The 20,353-nt window shown below is 46.1% G+C and overlaps 1 protein-coding gene across 2 annotated transcripts; it reads right to left on the bottom strand.

The window, feature by feature from the left end:
* Positions 1–4,798: 4,798 nt before the first annotated feature.
* Positions 4,799–9,013, bottom strand: actb2 (actin, beta 2). 2 transcript variants are annotated; one of them, XM_069524822.1, is made up of 7 exons: positions 8,762–8,852; positions 7,240–7,369; positions 6,883–7,122; positions 6,711–6,745; positions 6,033–6,471; positions 5,738–5,919; positions 4,799–5,618 (listed from the first exon to the last, which is right to left on the bottom strand). In XM_069524822.1, the coding sequence occupies exons 4-7, from the start codon at positions 6,726–6,728 to the stop codon at positions 5,475–5,477; spliced, it is 783 nt and encodes a 260-aa protein (XP_069380923.1). In that variant the 5' UTR covers positions 6,729–6,745; positions 6,883–7,122; positions 7,240–7,369; positions 8,762–8,852; the 3' UTR covers positions 4,799–5,474. The 2 variants fall into 2 exon arrangements, with proteins under 2 accessions (XP_069380923.1, XP_069380922.1); XM_069524821.1 differs by lacking the exon at positions 6,711–6,745 and having other exon boundaries at positions 8,762–9,013.
* Between the last annotated feature and the right edge of the window lie 11,340 nt (positions 9,014–20,353).

The raw sequence follows: 20,353 nt of genomic DNA, 5'->3' as shown, positions 1-20,353 counted from the left end.
AGAAACGCAACATAATACCACCACCAATTAGTCACTGCACCAATTCACTGAACTGAAGATTGCACAATGAGATCATGTTTAGGCTGCAGTTGTGTTTTAAATTTTTCCACCATCTATTTTTCCTTCTTCGTCCGAACACCATATCTCACATCAACCAGCCGTGTGCATGGCTGCCCAAATATTTTTGCTGCTCTTTCTGTCCCATGTATCAGCTGAAGGATCAAGTAAATGATTTGATTTGGAGGCCAGACTATCTGATTTTCCCCGGGCAGGCATGTGGCTGCATTAACCCACAGGGGACACAGCTCAGAGACAGCATTGATTAATTCAGCTGGAGGGGGAGTTTCCACTCTTCTCTGGTAAAGAAATACATAAATAAATAAATACAGGATGATGTGGTCCTGCATAAGCACCCACCCTTCAATAGCAGCCCTTTCCTGAGCACCTCACACTGGGAGTGTTATTAAAGCATGAATGCATGGCCACGTTCCCAATAACACCTACTTTCTACAATACTCCATAAATGACAAACAGTAATAAATAACCAGATATTTTATGGGCCCCCTCCCACACGGTGCCTGCATGGCCACAGGGCTGAATCATTCATCATACCTTGTCCAATGCTCCACACAAGCACTGCGTTGTTGTGGAAGCTGCTGCACTGCAGCAACACAAATCCATAACACGATGCTGAAGAAAGCTAATTGCAGTGTCATGTTATCTGCTGGACTGAAACAAACGTGCAACAGCGACAAACACACATGTGATGAACATGCAGCTGACTCTGAAAGAGCACGTACCACACACACATCAACCCCCCACTTGAAGCAGGCACACACATGTACACACACAGCCCTCATGGGGTACCTGCCAATCATCAGACAGTGCCTTGCAGGGAGGGCTGGTGGAGGTGGGGGGTTGGAGCCTTCTGCTGGAGGACAAACAGCCGGCCACAGGCGCTCAGCGCCCTGACAGTCATACAGCTGAATGTGCAGCAGTCAGATGACACCAATGCACAAAGAAAATCTGTCTGTTGGTTTGCACATGATTATCTGTCACTGAAAATACTATGATTTTATAATTGGGTGATGCTGCTCATTTCTGGTCATTACTGTCGTTTCAATATAGTGAGATATGTTAATGAGATGCAAAGAAATATATGTATACGATCATACATGTGCTTACCATACATTACACACAGTAGGTTAATACTATAGCAGAACAGTCCATTCATACAGTGCATCAATATGCAGCACTTCCTATCACACATCACTCACACACTGCCTGCACAGCCGTTTGGGGTTTTGGCATGGAATGGAGAAGCCGGGGATCAAACCACCTACATTCTGGTTAGTAGACGACCCGCCCCTCCTCCTGAGCCATAGCCCTCATACTTATCCACCGACCATGCAAAACTTTAGCTAGAAGTAATTCTGACCCACACCACATCCGTCCATTAGGTTTTGAACAAACAAATGGACAGGAGTGAAAACATACCCTTCTTGGTGGAGGTGAACTGCAGTTTAAGTTGATTCAAATGCAAATAACTTACTTATGGTAAACTGCTCTGAGACGAGGACACACTAGGAAGTAAAACCAAAAAGAGGTTCCCATCTGCCACTGCTCCAAACCCCCGATGGGGGATGGGGAGGGGAGTCAACTGTGTGTGTAGGGTGCATGGGTAAACTTGGAATGCACTGGGTTTGTAATTTTTTGGTGTCTTTCTTCCTGTAGTGAAATGACTCATGAAATCATGAGGTTTTTCTTGAGACAAAGACAAAAAAAACACCTCAACCTTAAAAGAAACTGATGCAACAGATTCCAAGTACAGTGTTGATGTGTCGAGGCCACTGAAGCCCCAGTGAGGGCCTCCACCCTGCAGCTCCTTGCACCCATGACACTGTCTTTCTGCAGCGTCCATCCTGGGGCCAGAGTAAATATGATCTGACTGAGATATGTAAAACCTGCTACCTACTTTAAACAATGACCCGAGTGATCAGTTATTATCTCCTCCTCTCAGTCGGCACCCGCCACCTGCAGTGAGTCAATCAAACAGAATATTATTCACTGCCATAACAGAGCAGAGTGGGTGCGCCGTACCCTCAGTGCACATGTCACCCTCAGTCGAATGTAAATCACTCTGCGGACTGCAAAAGGATGAGCCGCAATATTAGAATATGATCTATTATTCTGCCCTGGCCTCCTTCTGTCAGCTGTAGTAGCCTTCTGTTTGCCTTTCACCTACTTTACAAGCCCCTCGCAGCCCAGCAGCCCCATCTGTTGGTGGATCAGTGACCTGAGTGATGGAGCTGCTGAGAAGCTGCTCTGCTGTTGTGAGTGGAGGAACACAGTGAGCATCATTCTCTGACAAACTGGTCTCCCTCTGTGTCCGCTCTGTCTCAATGTCTCTCTCTCTCTCTCTCTCAGGGGAAGACGATGTGCTGTTATAGACATTTCTGAACCGATGAGCTGGAGTGGCTCATTCACAAACACCTGCAGTGCTCCCACCTGGACAAGCAACACACACACACACACACACACACACATGCACAATAACCTCAATAAGCAAAAACACCCACTCAATCTCTCTTTCTTCCTCTCTCTCTCTCTCTCACACACACACATGCATGATAACCTCGATCCTGGTTACAAACAGTAGGCTACAGCACAGACACACACACACAGACACCCACACACTCTGGCAGTGAGTGTTTTGCTGGCTTGGCAGTAAATGGATATCACAGGGAAGCAGTCTCAGCAGAATCACAGGGGGCTGCGGTGAGATTGAATAAATTTCCAATACCAAACACACTTGATCTCCATTGTGTGTATGCGTGCAGCTGGAAGTGTGTGTGCAGCCTGACTTAATGGACGCATATATGAATTCATATCTGTGCAAACATACACTTCTGTATGCATGTGCACAGCCGGCCAGCATCATCATACATCACGAGGAGCCTCCAGAATGCAGCATGGAAGTGGGACATCCAGACTAATGGACGCTGCAGGACTTTGGTTATTACTGGACCTGATGGTGTCATACACAGAAACAGGATATGATGCATAGAACATGAGGGTGGAGCAGCACCATCCATCTTATCCTCCATCATCTCTGTAATATGCAAATGTGAGAAACATCTGTTTGCAGATGTGGTGGGGAAATGTGAATCTACTTCCACCATTCCCGGGAAGCTGGAATAAAATGTCAGCATCAGGATTGTGCTATAACCTTTACCCATGCTCCTTTGCTGCTGCATTGAACACAAACTCCTGCACTCTGCTATGTCCCATTGCACTGTCAGACCAATAATACCCAGAATTCCCTGAGTAAATGTTACTTTATTATTCAAAGACAGAGAATCTCACACAATATAAATATCTGAAGCTGAGTTGTTAACGCTCAGTTCACTTTGAATGGAAATCAAACACAGGCCTTCATCGCCATCTCCTGTCTACACTGTGCAACTGCTGTGAATTCACCATCGGGTTATGAAGAGGAATTCTTTTGTGTAGCTACAAGTCAGAGCAAAGTTGAAAGAATACTGAAGCAATTATGAAAAGTGGAGATGCATGACTGTCGAAATTTTTCGAGCTGATAAACAACCTGTGATCTCATGACCCCACAAACACAGCGTGATCAGCCCATCTCGTGCTGTCATGACAAGAGGCCCGAGGGTGGGAATAAAATTATTTTTTGTATGTGACAATCAGAGACTGTTCTGAGATCTGACTCTTCAGGGCCTGTCCTGACCTTCTCACTGCTTCACTTTACAGCTGAGAGCAAACAGGTCAGCAGATATAGATTTGATTTGATCAGGCTGGAAATCTTTGTATGTCTGCTACTTGCATTGGAAACATATTGATTCCTGAAACGGAACCAGCACTTTACAGAAACACTGTGGTACAGAATAAAAGATAAAAGCTATCGTCAGCATCTGATCCTATTATGCTACAGCGGCTGCTGTTCTACTCACCCTGTGGATGTACGTTTCTTGCACTGTTCTTATCTTATCTACCCTGAGCCTTTTGACTGTGGCAGGACTGACTGTAAAGTTGACTTTGACACTGTGTGTAATCTGAGGTTTCACATAACTATGTTCTGTGAATAACTTAACCTTAAGTCACTGATTCATGTATAAATTTCAACTTGTGACATATTTCTGAGATCCCCGTGTCATCCAGGATGACACCTCTGGACTCATCACCTCTCCCCTGTGTTACAGTGGGTTATGTCATCCTGTTTCTGACTGGAAAAGTCATATCGCTTCAGAAAGTGCTGCAGGGGTCAGCAGTGTCTATGAAGTCCTAAAGCTATATATGACCATGGTTTATATTCACATGTGGTGTGAACAGTATTAGACAGTAGCTCATTAATACCAGGTTTCATCTGTGTTTGTTAGCAGGATTACACAAAGACCACTCATGAAGTTTGTGGTCAACCAGGGAAGAGCCTGTTAATTTATTGATATATATCAGGGGGGGTGAATCCAGGATTCCCCCCCTTCTAATAGAGAGTTCTTCATAATGTTCATTAACCTCCTCAGGAAAACTACCAAAGGTTAATAAGAAAGGAATGGTTGTTTTATCTGAAATATACCTTCTTAGCTTGTGAAAGTTTTTATATATTCATATTTTATAATTGTGTTGGAAGTACCAACAGTAAAGTATTTTCATATTAATACTAAACCATTCTCCTATTTAAAACCTCCTGTCATGTTTGAGTGTTGTTCTGGCAAAGTTCAAAGATTCTCATTTCAGCAGCTTTAAAATATTTCAAAAGACAGACAAGAGTCAAACATCATGTCGGAACACATGTGCACTTTATTGGGATTGTTTAGTCAGTGTACAGGTTGGCCCCACCGGTCTGGCACCCCATGTTACCCCATCACTTCGAGACCCCTTGCCCCACCACCCCGGGGATGAAACCTCCAACAGGGGGAAGAAGAGGTCACGATTGGGTTTTGCATAACAAAAAACAAGAAAATTAACAGGACCAAGATATTTTTAAGGCTGAAAGTACAAAAAACCCCAGACATAATTTACATACAAGCGATACTACAACCATGTTTAAGTATGCGCCAACCACTGGGCAGCCTTCACAGAGGCGAATACGTGTCTGAACAATGCAGTTAACATTTGGAACCATGTGTCTGAACAATGCAGTTAACAAACATTTGGAATGACTCGAAAAAAATAAAACTAAAGAAAAAAACAAATGTACATTTTTAAGTCCCCAGATGCAACTGCAGAACCTTGGGGTGCTTTTTGTTTTAAACCTAGCCAAACATTACTGTCTCCATCGTTCCAGTTTTAAAATCCTGAGTCAAGCGCCAAAAATAACTGAAGCCATGCCAATGAGTTGGTCATCAAGGCTCTGCGCCTGAGTGTGTATGAGAGATGTGTGGTGTGGTTGTTTTGCACAGAGCTGAAGTTGTTGGGCGTTTGGTTGGGGAGGGAGAGGAGGAACAGTCTGTTTAGAAGCATTTGCGGTGGACGATGGAGGGGCCGGACTCATCGTACTCCTGCTTGCTGATCCACATCTGCTGGAAGGTGGACAGGGAAGCCAGGATGGAGCCTCCGATCCAGACAGAGTATTTACGCTCAGGTGGGGCAATGATCTGCAGGGAGACAGAACCAAACATTAGGATACCAGAGCATTTCGTTCTGATTTAAGACTTTCTGCTAATTTGATGCAAGCAGCAGGAGACTCTGCTGGTTGTGCAGCAGGTCAGCTCACCTTGATCTTCATGGTGGATGGGGCCAGGGCTGTGATCTCCTTCTGCATCCTGTCGGCGATGCCGGGGTACATGGTGGTACCTCCAGACAGCACAGTGTTGGCGTACAGATCCTTACGGATGTCGACGTCACACTTCATGATGCTGTTGTAGGTGGTCTCGTGGATTCCACAGGACTCCATACCTGAGAGAAGATTTGAAATACTTCATTAGTGGAAGTGCAGAACACCCATCAAAGGTAAAATATGTTTTTTTTTAAAGCATGTAATGATGTTGGGCATCAGTTTGGAAACCTACCGAGGAAGGAAGGCTGGAAGAGGGCCTCTGGACAACGGAACCTCTCATTGCCGATGGTGATGACCTGTCCGTCAGGCAGCTCATAGCTCTTCTCCAGGGAGGAGGAGGAGGCAGCAGTGCCCATCTCCTGCTCGAAGTCCAGGGCGACGTAGCACAGCTTCTCCTTAATGTCACGCACGATTTCCCTCTCGGCTGTGGTGGTGAAGGAGTAGCCACGCTCTGTCAGGATCTTCATGAGGTAGTCTGTGAGGTCGCGGCCGGCCAAGTCCAGACGCAGGATGGCGTGGGGCAGGGCGTAGCCCTCGTAGATGGGCACTGTGTGGGTCACACCATCACCGGAGTCCATGACGATACCAGTGGTACGACCAGAGGCGTACAGGGACAGCACAGCTTGGATGGCAACGTACATGGCGGGGGTGTTGAAGGTCTCAAACATGATCTGTAAGGGGAGAAGAGAACATTTTAGTGTTTTCCAATATCAGAAGGGTTCAGCTTTTGTGGCCACTGCACCAAATACATGCAATAGAGTGAGGCTCAGACTGAAGTTAGTAGAAAAAAGGTGTAGAAAGTCAACATTCCTTCACACTAGTGCATGTCAGATGCCCATTAGGTGCCAATCTACTGGCTGAGCTAACACATTAGACACAAGTGCAGATAAGGCACACAGTCAAGAGAGACCTGTTGATGATAGCTCATCTTATAGGAGAGAGGTCCTGGAGGAGAGGGGGGAGGAAGGAGCAAGTGAGAATGGAATAGAAGAGGAAACCAAGGAGGAAATCAATGAGGTCACTAATGTAGTCTGGCTGAAGTACAAATGAATGACTATGTGTGCACATGTAAGGGTTTATACCTGGGTCATCTTCTCCCTGTTGGCTTTAGGGTTCAGGGGGGCCTCTGTGAGCAGGACAGGGTGCTCCTCTGGGGCGACTCTCAGCTCGTTGTAGAAGGTGTGATGCCAGATCTTCTCCATGTCATCCCAGTTGGTCACAATACCGTGCTCGATGGGGTACTTCAGGGTCAGGATACCCCTCTTGCTCTGGGCTTCATCACCTACGTAGCTGTCCTTCTGGCCCATACCCACCATCACTCCCTGAAGACCAGATCAGAAAATAAGATTAGTTCACAATGCCACAATAAAGACTTATACCTGCATGAAAAAAATTAAAATGCATTTTTTTTAATCAAAAGTTAGTTTGACGTCGCTCACCTGATGCCTGGGGCGACCAACAATGGAGGGAAAGACAGCACGAGGGGCGTCGTCTCCGGCGAATCCGGCTTTGCACATACCGGATCCGTTGTCAACAACCAGTGCGGCGATTTCATCTTCCATGGCTGAACTGCAGAGAAGAGAGAAGAAGAAGAAAAGAAAAAGTTAGTTTCTCAAGTCATTCATCCACTTCCCAGCAGCACCGATGACGCGCTGCTGTCACTTCCTGTTACCGCTCCAGCTGCAGTTCGCCACGTTGGCCGGTAGGTGGAGCTCCTCGCCCTGCACATTCCGACCCCGCCAGACAAAAGGAAGTGGCGCTGCGCTCTGTTATTACCATATAAGGACATGGTTCGGTTTTCAGCAGCTTTGCGGTTACCGGCGTCATGGCGCGAGGCCAGAGCGAGGAAAAAAAAAAAAAACCACGCAACATTCGACACGATCGCACCCCGAGCGACGGGACCACTCCCTCCGCTGGTCCACTGCGGTCACCAGTTTGAGTCCGCCATCAGAGAACCTTTGCCTCAGTGTCACTGCGTCACATCCTTCTCATTCATTCATCAATTCGTCGCACGCGAGACTCTTTCACGCAGTCACCGCACAACGTCGCGTTTTTAATACGTTAACACAAAAAAAAAAAGACGTAGTTGCATAACGACGTCATGTTCGAGTCGTGGACCGTTACTCCATTTCCTGGAGGCCACGCCTTTTCTGGGATTAGCGGATTTGTCATTCGCACTTCACGTCACGTTCACATCGACGAATACTGCGATTATAAGAGAAATCTGAGGAACTCAAAGCCTTTAAAATAGATTTAGACTCTTTTATCTGTAGGCCTCGTGCTGCGTTAATTAAAGTCTAGTAATTAATCAGATTAAAAAAAAAATAATAGACACGCCCTTAAAGTGCACGTAAGAATCGAGGGAATTCATTTTTATCTTGATTTTTTTTTTTTTTAAACTGCAGTCGATCCCAGTCTGTGTGTTAGCATTGCTGCGGCTAAGCTAGTCAGCTAAAGTAGGTCACACCCCGCCGCATCGGGAGCACAAAGGGAGCAGCCGGGATCTGGACTCACAGAACCCGGGGTGTCTCTCAGACCAACGTGCCCGGGGTCCAGGGACTAAAACCCCCGCATCACTGAAAACGCAAACGCCACACAACCAGGAAGAGGGCGAGACAAAGACCGCAGCGCACAAGAACCTCGGAGCCGGCTTCCTGTAAAAAAAAAAAAGAAAGAAAAGAAAGTGCACCTGTACTTCCTAACGGTCCCCGGGCATCACCTCAACTTCCACCCGGAGAATCGAACCACCGGTGCGGCACAATTAACGCGGATTTGTTTGTGACACCGGGACAAAGAACCTCGTGGTCGGTGCCATCTTTTTACATTAAAAACCAGCAAACGGGCAGAAATTCAAAGCAGCCGAGTCGACGGTGAAACGTTCACAGAAACACAACACACGGAAACAGTCGCTCTTTTTTTTCCCCTTCCTCTCAATTTGTTTTCTGGCGGTGGTCCTCTTACCTTTTTTGGGTGGGGGGGCTTTTCGCTTTAAGGGAACCGGTTCCAGGCAAGTGATATCCCGCACGAGCTGCGTGTGACGGCGCTCAGAGTGAATCCGTTAGCTGCGGGCGCGCGGCCTTTATACCGCGTCAGTCGGCCGGCTCGAGCCATAAAAGGTAAACTTTCGGAATGGCGCGCTCCCATTGGTCCAGCGTCACACACTGGGGCACGACGCGCGCACGCCGCGGTGCACTGGGCGCTCGCGAGTTTCAGGCGGCGATGATAGTGAGGGAGAGAATAAAGAGAGGAGGGGGGGTGGTGGTGGGGGTGTGTGGGGGGGGAGTCAGCGTAGTGAGGCCTAGTGAGGATAATGTCTGAATGTAGGGTTTTATACAGATGTGTAATAGTGTTTAAACGTGTGAGGAGAAACTCCCTGCACCTGCTCTTTGTAACGGGTTTTCACATTATTGTGATTCTTGTGATTGTCAGCAGAGCTCAGCTGCAGGGCTCCTCCCTGTGAAGGCTGCAGAGGCCCAGGACTGTTTTTCTCCACTTTTTCATGGAGTCCTCCCGACGCTGTTTGATATCTCAGACGATGGCCGGTGTTGTCGTTGCAAGGCAGCTGCAGCCACCGACCTGGTCACACACAACACACACACACACACACACACATGACACATGACAAACACACACCGGTGGGGGGGGAGACCACCGATTGTATGTGCTGCCTCCTCCTCCTCCTCTTCCACATGTGCTGCCAACGCCTGCTGATAATGTGCAGGGATCGATCAAGTATTCGTGGTCTCTGAAGACACGGCTCCACCTAAATCTCTCTCTCACACACACACGTCTCTCTATAGTTGTGAGGCCAGTCATTGACATAATGCATTCCTCAGCCCCTAACCTTCACAACTAGGATGAGATAAGATGAGATAATCCTTCACCGGTCCCACAGTGGGGACATTTGGGAAGTAAATGCTCAACCCTAACCCTTATCCTAAATCTAACCGTAAAGTCTTAACCCTCAGACAACCCCTAATAACTATAGAAAGACAAGCACACACACTGAAATGTTTAAAGGGAGGGTTGACTAACTACTCGTCACTATGAAGCAGGAAGTGCCTTAAAATCACAGTTTTCATTCACCTTCATCAAATAAAACACACACACACACACACACACATCGTCTTATTTTCCACTTGCGGCTGAACTTGTTAAATTTCGGGGCCTTCTTTCTTTCTGCAGTCGCCTCTTTCATGTCCAGACTGATGAGGCCCATGTGACACATTCTCAGACTGAGATTTCAGGGTTTTTGGTCCTCGGGCCTGCAGGACAGTAACATTTCCATCCCTGATTCACCATATTAACATTCCACAGCCAACCAGGCCGTGGTCTTATCATAAATTACTCCGCTCCTCTTCTCTCTAACACTTCTTCACCTCTTCTCATTTCTCTCTCTCTCTCTCTCTCCCCTATCCCCCACATCCCCCTCTCATCTATCTCCTCTTTAATATACACCACCTGGAACTCGCTTTTATTCATTTGCGTTTGCATTAGTAGAACGACAGGACGGCCTCAGTGCCGCTTCAAGTTATGACTGCATGTGGCCGCTGAGGACGCAGCAAGTTCTTCTCTTCCTCCTTTACCACTTCCTCTTCCTCTCTCTCTCTCTCCTATCACATTCTGTGTATCTGTTTTTTTGGGCCTCTTCCTCTCTTCCTTGTCTTCATTCATTCCGTAGAATTGGCTTTAAATGGACATTATAGTCGTCCCCACATGACTCATATGACCCCTTTGATTTAGCTGCAGCTCAGTGACTCTCCAGCGTGAGACAGGGCTCTTTTCATTGCTCTAACCTTCCAGATTTTGATTAAGTTAAGTTGCACATTTCAGATCCCACAGAACCGTTCTTTCCAAATGCAGTTCAATCTCACCGCAGTCCCAAACGAAAACAAAGATTCGAATGAAAGGTAAAAATCAGAGCTAGGATTCTTGTGACACACCCTGCGTCGTTAGAGGGTTTACAGACGGGAGGGAAAGCACTTGAGATGGTCGAAGGTCCACTGGGCTCACTTATTGATTTACAGGCCTCAAGTCCCATTGTTCACAGTCAGATCTCACACCCAGTCGTCTCTGTGTGACCTGTGAGCCTGTGTTCAGTCAGATTTGGTGATAATGATGTGGAAAGTACAGGTGCGCCCAGGTGATGCTGTTAACAGAGATTTGAACAGAAACACACTGAGAGGACACTTTCTCTGTGTTAACGCTGTGAAGGCATGAGCAGGGATTGGCTGGGAAATGTTTAATCCAGCCTCAAGGGTGTGTGCACGTATGTGTGGCTCTAACTATCTGTTTGCACATACAAGGGTGAGTGAATCATTATTCCGGCCCAGCCTACTTTACTCCTGGACTTGTGGTCTATACTGAATAAAGAATAAAATTCAAATATGTTTCATTGTGTTAAATCAGTTTCCAGTCATTTTAGGTAAGCAGGACTTTGGACATGCATGTATTTACATACATGTGTGTGTGTGTGGTCCACTAGTAGTAAGTGAGAGGACTCTGGTTAAGTGGTGTGTTGTCAACACTCATCAGGGGGAATTTACACGACAAGTGCTTGGAATACTGTCCTGGAAAGACTCCTCTCATGTATCATAACAGTGTGTGTGTGTGTTTATGTCCTGGGTGCCAACGAGACACAAACTGTTTTTAGCCGGACCTCGCTGCCAAGGTCCTTAGTGCCATGAAGCCACCTAATGAATTTTTCTGTGGATCTTGATCTCTTCCATACAAGAGTTTATACACATGCACTTGAGATGTTGATCGTTAGTTCTCCAAATAGACCACTTGTCAAGCTAAGTGACACTTTAACAACAGCAGCGAGTGCGAGCTTGGAGTTTAAACCTGTCCTTTGTGGTCAGGGAGAGTCAGCGAGCAACTGAAAATAACTGTAATTTCGCTGTGAAAGTGCTGTTAAAAACACCTGGAGCCTCAGGTTCTACGTAATGAGTGTTCAGCAGCTCACCTGAGGCAGAGTCAGGTGGAACGAAGGGTTTCAAGCAGGTGAATTGTTGGGTTTTGTGCCTAAAATATCCATGTAACTTTATCACATTTTTGTCAGAGTCAGCCCCAGAGTTGTGTTTTCACTCCTGTCCATTTGTTCATTGGTTGGTTTGTAAGCAACAATGCACCAAAACAACTGAACATATTTCCTTCCTTCTGAGCATACTGACGTACTGTCGTCTCCTCTAAAGCTTCAATATGCATAAAACTGTAATTCCCCAAAATAAACTATTCTATTTAAATAACAACTTTTTAATCGAATCTAATAAATCTATTGAAACATCTATTTTTTTTTTTTTACTGTTATGCAATCATGTGTTTAGTCACTTTGAGTTATATCATGTGCGCAGCATAAATGACAAGTGATCTCATGAATGTTTTGCCTTTGTCCTGCTGAAGTCAGGAATCACCACGGCCATGTGATAAGTTAATCAGTAACTCAGCGGCCACTGTAACACGTGAGTTAATATGTGTGTCAGTGTGTGTGTCAGTGTGTGTGTGTGATTCAAATGTCAAAAAACCTGAAATGGCAGCAGCTAATCGTAACCAAATGCCATCTTCGATGAAGATGGAGGTGTGTATGAGTAATTCAGAGCTCAGCGCTAAGTTCTGCTGTGTGATCTGAGTGAGCGCACACGTGTGGGGCTGTCTGTGTGAGGGTCAGGCTACACGCTTGACACTTAGCTGACATATCACCACCCAGTCAACTCAACTATATGAAACAGATTTTAACCATTTAAAAGCCCAAACACACACACAACCTTACAAACCATTCATACGTGTGTGCCTTCGAGCAGGCATGTGTGCCTGTGTAGTCTCAATGTTTACTAATGAATTGAAGCTGTTGTGACGCCCTGGCGTGACGTCACCGGCTCGGGTTTTTCTCTTCAAATAAGGCAACCGAGCAGCCGGTTAGCAGCAGCCCCACAGAAGAAACAGTCTGTTCTGCAGCACCGCCCCTCCCTGCGTTACTACACCCCTCCCCACCATGACTTCCTGTTCCTCTAATGAGTAAAGATGCCACAGGTTTCTCTTCGCTCTCGACCCTAAGAAGGCCATTGTTGTCCAACTCACTTCCATTAACTGCTCTCCATCTTCATTTACGGCGTCTCCTCTTCTTCCTCTTTGTGTCACTGGTATCACAAAGAGAATTGTATATTTTGTGCACGTGTTGTGTTCAGCTGAGGCTCAAGTCTGGTTCATTTTGGTTTGTGTGTGGGCATATTTGAATGGGGGGGAGGCAGAGAATCCAAAAAACAACTGTTGCTAATGGATAAAGCCGTCTATTGTGGGGGGTGGATATGAATACTAAAGCACTCAGCCCATACCTCCACCAAGAATGTTAAGTAAAGTGACCACATCCTTCCACTAATTTTCATGGTAATTCGTCCTGTGTTTCTTGTTTAATCCTGCGAACAAACAGATAAACAAGCAAACACACAAACGCAGATGAAAACGCAACCTCCCACACCGAGGTTAACAAACTCAAACATGTGTGAGGACATTTCATAGACTTGCAATGATTTCATGAAAACTCTTTGCAACCCTGGACTTACCACTACTGACCTAACCCTCAACCTATCACGCACACACACGCACGCACACACACACACACACAAGGAGTTAAACATCTGCAGCCTTTAACTGCGAGACTGCAGGACTGCAGTTCAATACAAAGAACATTAGTTGCAATTAGTCTTAAGTGAAGTTGAAAGCTTTGTGCTGGAACTGAGGGGCTGGAAAACAAGAAGTGTGTGTCGGGATAAAACAAGAGATGAAACCCATCGGATGTATTAGTGTGTGTGTGTGTGTGTGTGTGTGTGTATTAGTATGAGGGAGATGACGAGAAGTATTTACTGTCATCTTGGAAAAGCTTCACACTTGTCTCCTCTGGAGTTTAACTCTTGCTTCACTGCCGTGTGTAGTAATATGTGTGATAATGTCAAACTGAATGAAGCAATGTTGGGAATTTAATGCTTAGGTTAGTTTCACACTTTCTGTATTGAAACACGTGTTTGTCGGATGAGACAGATTTCACATTCATGTAACACAGTCAATATAAAGCTGAGGCGTGGCTCTCTGCGTTAGCTTAGTAGCCAAGTAACATACACTCCTTCTCTAACACACAATAACTGGTATATCACTGGTGTGTAGAAGGCTCAGTATTTAGCCCAAGACCCTTGTGGAGACTGGATGAGCCGGGAATCGAACCAAGACAAACCACAAATGTGCAAGATATTCGTATTCGCACTGTGAGTGTCGTCCATCTTTATTTAGAGTCTACGTTCCTGACCAGAGGGCTGGTTTGTTCGGAGCCAGCTGTGACCTCCTCTCTTTGTGTTCAGCTAAGTTATTCAGCTTTGTGGTTTTAATCTTTACATGTATCTCGTCATCAAACTACAATAAATCCATAAACTGTGGACTTTTGTGCTTTAATGTCAAACTTTCGCTTTGAAATGTTGCGTCTGTCAGCATCTTTCTTTCTTTCCTCCATTCGTCCATCCCCCCCATCAAGGAGGCACTTCCATCCAGCCATGCAGCCTGTTGAAAAGTGACCGGCTGACCAATTGTTTGCCATCTGTGAGTGCTCGTAGTTTCAGAGAGGGAAGAACTATTCACCACTCTTCCCTCACCCCATCCTGCCTCACCCCCTCCTTCCTCCCTCCACCAACCACCCCCAACCTGATACAGCCAATAGATTGCTAGACTGCAGCGTCATTGATCCATGGGTCACCGTGGTGATAAGTCTGACTCCGAGGCACAGGCCAGTTACCAGCTGTGTGTGAGTGTGTGTGTGTGTGTTGTGTCTTGCCTGCCAGCTGGCCTGTTTGTGCTCACACTGGATTAGCTTCCCATTTACGGCCCAAATGGATCCTTAACTCCAACCCCCCACTTCTTTACCCACACACACTTCTGCACACACACACTTTATCGGCCACGCCCGCCACGGTATCATGAGCAGCATCATACATCATTTATCAAACCTTACAAAACATAAAGTCCTTTGAATCCACTCAACTTTTGTGTGTTTGAGTTCATCCACAGCAGAACAACAAGTCGTTCAGAACACAAAGCACATATTGTTCTGAGGATCCCAACACATTTATGTTGTTTTTCAGGCTTTGCACTTCCTCTTTCAGATCTGTGTCACAACTCATGTTGGTTTCACTCCAGTTCCTGGTGTGGAGCTCTGAAACAAATGCGACTTGTTAGCGCCGGCTTTAAAACTACTGTGTAAGGTCTTCAGCTGGTAATGGATCGGAACATGCTCTTTGAAAACCCTGTGGTTATTTGGGTTATCTGATCAGAAGCTTGAGGTTTTTAACCCAGTTTCCAGACTTTCAATCTCTCAGACAAAGGGAGCTTCTCTATAACGACCAAACTGATGTAATAACCACATGCAGCGCTCGAGGTAGGGGGCTTCTCAGAAATGTTTTTTTTATTTATCCTCCTCGTGAACACACACCAGGACCACTGTCCGCACTTCTTCTTCTCCTTCCTGTGCAGCATCCTCATTCGCTCACAGCGTTCCGGCCTCCTATTGGCTCAAAGTAGAGACTGAGGTGCCTTTTAAGGCCGTGAGGTGAAATTCAGGTGTCTGGTCTTAACCATTAATGGTAACATTTCAGAACGGAACCCACGTAGAGACACACAGCGTACATATGGAGTGAGCTCGATATGACGCCGTGTTATGTTACAGTGTGTTTTTGTATAGAGTTTTATACTAATTTAACATGTGAAGTTAATCTATCTTTACTGCTCAGTCAGGCTAAGAAGACTTATCTATCTCTGTATCTAATTCTAGTCTCTGACTTACACAGACACACACACACAGACACACACACACAGACACACACACACACAGACACACACACGCGCATTCATGCACACACACACACACACACACACACACACACACACACACACACACACACACACACACACACACACACGGACCCCTGCATGGTGGTGAACCCAGGGAGGCTTATCTTTCCTCTGCCATCTGTCTCTGTTCAGTGGGAGGGCTCGCTCCTCTCAGATTGGCTCACTTCACATGCAGCCAGCCTTTCGATTGGCTCGTCTGGTAGCAGCGAGCCTCTTGACTGGCAAAGGCTCTGCTCTTACTTCCTGACTTTCCTTCCTCCGCCGCTGCCCCCACCTCAACTGTGCAGCGAGGGAGGTCAGCCACCCACACACACGCCCATGCACTTTGGTCTGCATAGTCCCTGGCACTCAGCTCTGTTTGAACGTTCCTTACGTAATGTGCAGCCCGTCATGCCTCCTTGCTTTCTCCTCTCCTCCTGTCAGTATCTTTTCATATCTCTGTGACATTTTTCTGTCTCTTTTCTTCCCGTGTTTAACCACGACAAACATCAGTCAGGTGTGAACCACTGAATTAGGTGTTAAAGATAAGCACATGCACAGGAATTTCAAAAGGGTGCAGAGTCATCCCTCTGTCCAAACCCCCCTCTCGGCTCTAGAAATCTCTTCTCCTCCCCTCTCCTCTCCTCTCCTCTCCTCCCTTCTCCTCTGCATAGTAACCAGGCCCACCCTCTCTGTTTTCCACCAAAGAACAACTTTAATGCGGTGCTGCAGCCTGCACCCAGTGGCCTGAATTGCTGAGTAAAGTTTGCATGCGTTGCTTTGCTTTGTTGTATTGTAACACCTCCTGTTTTGTTCCAAAGCCAGCAGGCATAATGTGTGTGTGTGTGTGTGTGCTATATTGTTTTGTATGGTGCGGCACTGTTCTTTTCTGTTTGCAGTTCCCACCCTTCTCTTCTCTCACACTCGCTGTTTGAATGAGCTGCCTGGTCCGCTCTGATTGGCTGCGGGTGGCTGCCATATAAGGACATAGGGCAGCAGCAGAGGCAGGAAATGGGGTAAAGAGGAAGTAGCGAGCCGGCTCCTGGAGACCAGCAGCAGAGAATAAATAAAAAAATAAAAAACTGCCACACCTTTTCCTCCGATACATCTTTTCTCTGCCACCACTTTATATCTGCCACTATCATCTGCTCCACACTATTCACATCCATCACCCTCTCTTTTCCTTCTCTCTCCTCCTGTTTTCCTCCCCTCCACCCTCTCATGACTTAGCATCCTTTCCCCCACGAGCATATTCAAAAATGTGTGTGACTGGAAGTCTCTTAATCACTCATGGCAGCACTGATCTTTCAGCTTAGTGCAGCAGAGTAGCTTTGCTTTACAGGAGGAGAGAGGACAAAGTCCGCTCAGGGCTACGCGGCAGCAGATTGTTATATGAGTGCAGTGTGATGTAATGTGTCAGTGTGAGACTCTCTGTCCATCTGTGAGACTTGCTTTCACTCGCAGAGAACGAAAAGGAACCTATTAACAGAGAAGTGGACATAGAAAGTTTCTTGGTGTCATCAAGTCTTTTACTTTCTTTATGAATCATTATGAGGGATGGTGATCACTGGTTACCATTGCAGACAGAAGGTCAAAGAGCTAACATCATGTATGTGCTGGGTGTTTCAGGGGCAGGTTGTGGGATTTAAAACAGTTACATTCTTTTGGGGCAATCAGTATAAAGGTCTCTGTGCTCCTGCTGTAAACTTTTATTAGATGATTAAGACATATCCCAGTGTTCCCTGCACATCCAGCTGTAAGGATGCCACGGGGAAGAACCACAACACTGGGAACACTTAAGGATCCTCCGGGGAGAAGGATCAGGATGAGTGTTCAAGTGTTTTTGTGTTTTGTGTGTTAGAAACATCATCAACACGCTCAATCACTTGTGGTGAATCTGGAGAACGTGAGGAGATCATCTGGAGGTCGATTGATGTCTGAAAGCAGCTTTAGGGTCAGGTGTGCGATCAGAAAACCGCAACCTCCTAGGAGTCACGTTTAGGTTTATTTATGTTGTTCATTCGGCTGTAAATTACAGTGAACCTGAAAACCTGTAGGATTCCTTTCTGGAAGTTTTGGCTGCAAATCTGATAAACCTCGCATTCTCCATGTGGTGGAACATAGGGGAGGGGAACAGCTGGGTCACAGGTCAAACCCCACCCCAGATATTTTATTGTCTACACTACATATCTTGAGGATAGAGAGAGGGAAGTGGAACCTGGAGACCTGAGAGAAAAAGTCTGACACTGACAGAAGAGAAATATGCTGTTCTTAACATATTAACCACAGGGACTTCATTCCTATCCCCATTTTACATTTTAACAAAGACATGAATTGATAATTGAAGTTTTATTTTCATAGCAGAGTTGTGATCAGGATTCGATGCAGCAGTGACGCCCAGGAGGGTGACATCGCTGCCAGTCATTTCACCACTCCCTCACTGTTATGTGTCTCTATGACTATTTGTGTTTGAGTTGGCAGGAAAGTGTGAGGTGTGTATTTACGTGCATTCTTCATTTGTGTGTGTCTGTGTGTGTATGTGTGTGTGATTGTGTGGGGGGGGACCTGGGTGTGCATTAGTGAGGCCACATCCTCCTGTTAACACTGACATCCATAAAAGGAGATCTTTAAGTTTGTCACATGACAACAATCTGAGGAATGCAAGTCAGGTCACATGGGATGCAGTCTCAAGGAAATCAGCTTCACCCCCCAAGGACTGTGAAATTATGTGTGTGTGTGTGTGTTTGTGGATATAGATGCGTGTTTGTGCTCATGTCTTCATAATAGCAGCCAGTGACAGGACAGCACCTTACATCTATGTGTCAGTGATGAACTGAGAAGTATTGTGGGGTTTAAATGTGTGTCCTATCAGTGTGTGTGTTTGTGACTAAATAGGGGAATTCACAACTCAAAAGATTTCACTTCTCTTCCCGTCATGTTTCAGTAACTGGAAACTGCAGAGGAGGACATTTAATTTTCCTCCTCTCTCTCTCTGTGTTTGTGTGTGTGTGTGTTTGTGTGTGTGTGTGTGTGTGTGTGTGTGTGTGTGTGTGTGTGTGTATGTGTGTGTGTGTGTGTTTGTGTGTGTGTGTGTGTGTCAGTGAGGCTTCACGCTTTGAATAGATAACCCCAAAAAGGAATTATTTCAAAATAAAAGACCCTAATTCACGTTGGTCTATTTCACAGCCCTGCGTGGTGCTAAGCATGAAACAGTACTAAATATGTGTGTGTGTGTTTCTGTAGAAATGAAAATCAGCACTTACACCACTTCCTAAAGCTGCGGCCGGTGTGTGGGCCGGTGCTCGGTGCTGCCTCCTGCAGCTGCCACCCGTCTACTGAAACCACGAGGATGTCACTTTTTTGTTGTTGCACGCAGAAAGGGACTTCCTCTTGGTTCACTATGAGGGACCATATAAGGTTAACATTTGACAGGTATAGACACAGACACCAGTGTGTCTGCACGAGTCAAGAAGCTGGCAATGGTGGAGCAGGGGAACCATATTTTCCTTTTTTATTAGTGGCACTGTCAGCGTGTGTGTGTGTTAGTCATCAGAAAATTTTGCGCTGTTCAGCTGTCATCAGCACATCACTTCTGTTTTTTCCAGACTGGATCAACAGCAGAAAAACGTTCCCCTTTTTCACATAATTTTAACTTTTTCTGAGTTGAGAATTTTCATCAGAGCTGCATAAATGTTTCTTTTTGTAGCTGCATCAACAGTGAAGCTCTAGGAATTTTAATGTCGACAGACTTTGACGCAGACTGTCTCAATAACTACTGGATGGACTGTGTGGACAGAGGACGAGCCGTACTGACTTTAGTGATCCCGACCTTCCCTTCAGTGCCACCATGAGACTTACATACACACATATATTTACATCACTCAAAGCTCTTCACAGTACAAGTCACATTCACACACAGAGACACTATTAGCTGCACATTGCTGGCACATAGGTAATTTGGGGTTCTGTATCTTGCTGCGTAATGAAGACTGGAGGAGCCGGGGATCGAACCACCACCCTTCTGTTTAGTGGTTGACCCGCTCCTCCTCCTCAGCTCCTGTGCGACTGTGCTTATGAGTGAGACGTCTCAACAGCCTTGAAGTAAAGCTCTGCTGTGTCTGCCTCATCGAACAGATTTCCTCACACACTTCACTGTTACGTCCTTATCTTGTTAACTGGTGCCTTCGTTCTTTGTTTAATGTCACAGGCTCAACAAACACGACTTCATTTGCGGCGGTGAGACAGGAAGTGGACGTAAAACTCTGAATGAAACCAGTTGAGTTTTTTTCTGAACCTCAACCACGGGTCATCTGATGTTGAGGAATGTGCTGCACACTACTGCACCACAGGGAATTCAGAAACAGTTTCTACTTTAGGCCTCGTCGTTTCTCTGAGCATGACCTCCGAGCTTCATCCCTCTCTGCAGACCATCCCCTCTCCCTCTGCTCTGTCACACTGACCATTTGCACAAAGCTGAGGCCTATTTGCACTCCCGCTTCCCGCTTCCCTCCTCGCAGTGTGCACACATTCACTTCCTGTCATGGGATTAAAGTGGAAGCAGCTGTTTTACAGAGCGGGCTCAAGGTTTCATCTGTTGGAAGAGGAGACGGGCGGGGAAAAGAAGTTAAAAGAAAAGAAAGCACAAGTAAAAAGAAGCTATATTGTGTGTCTGTGTGCGAGTGCATG

The sequence above is a fragment of the Paralichthys olivaceus genome, chromosome 5 (assembly GCF_024713975.1).
Source record: "Paralichthys olivaceus isolate ysfri-2021 chromosome 5, ASM2471397v2, whole genome shotgun sequence".
NCBI classification, from domain to species: domain Eukaryota; kingdom Metazoa; phylum Chordata; class Actinopteri; order Pleuronectiformes; family Paralichthyidae; genus Paralichthys; species Paralichthys olivaceus.
The sequence above is the reverse complement of the archived record's forward strand: the minus strand, read 5'-3'. Positions and strand labels throughout refer to the sequence as shown.

What these genes read in the sequence shown, in the direction of transcription:
- actb2 (XM_069524821.1), bottom strand. Translation starts at nt 7,362, where the DNA reads ATGGAAGATGAAATCGCCGCACTGGTTGTTGACAACGGATCCGGTATG. An exon ending in CTTCCAGCCTTCCTTCCTCG is followed by an intron (nt 5,920 to 6,032) that starts GTAGGTTTCCAA and finishes ATCTTCTCTCAG; the next exon opens with GTATGGAGTCCTGTGGAATC. An exon ending in CATCCACCATGAAGATCAAG is followed by an intron (nt 5,619 to 5,737) that starts GTGAGCTGACCT and finishes GTCTCCCTGCAG; the next exon opens with ATCATTGCCCCACCTGAGCG.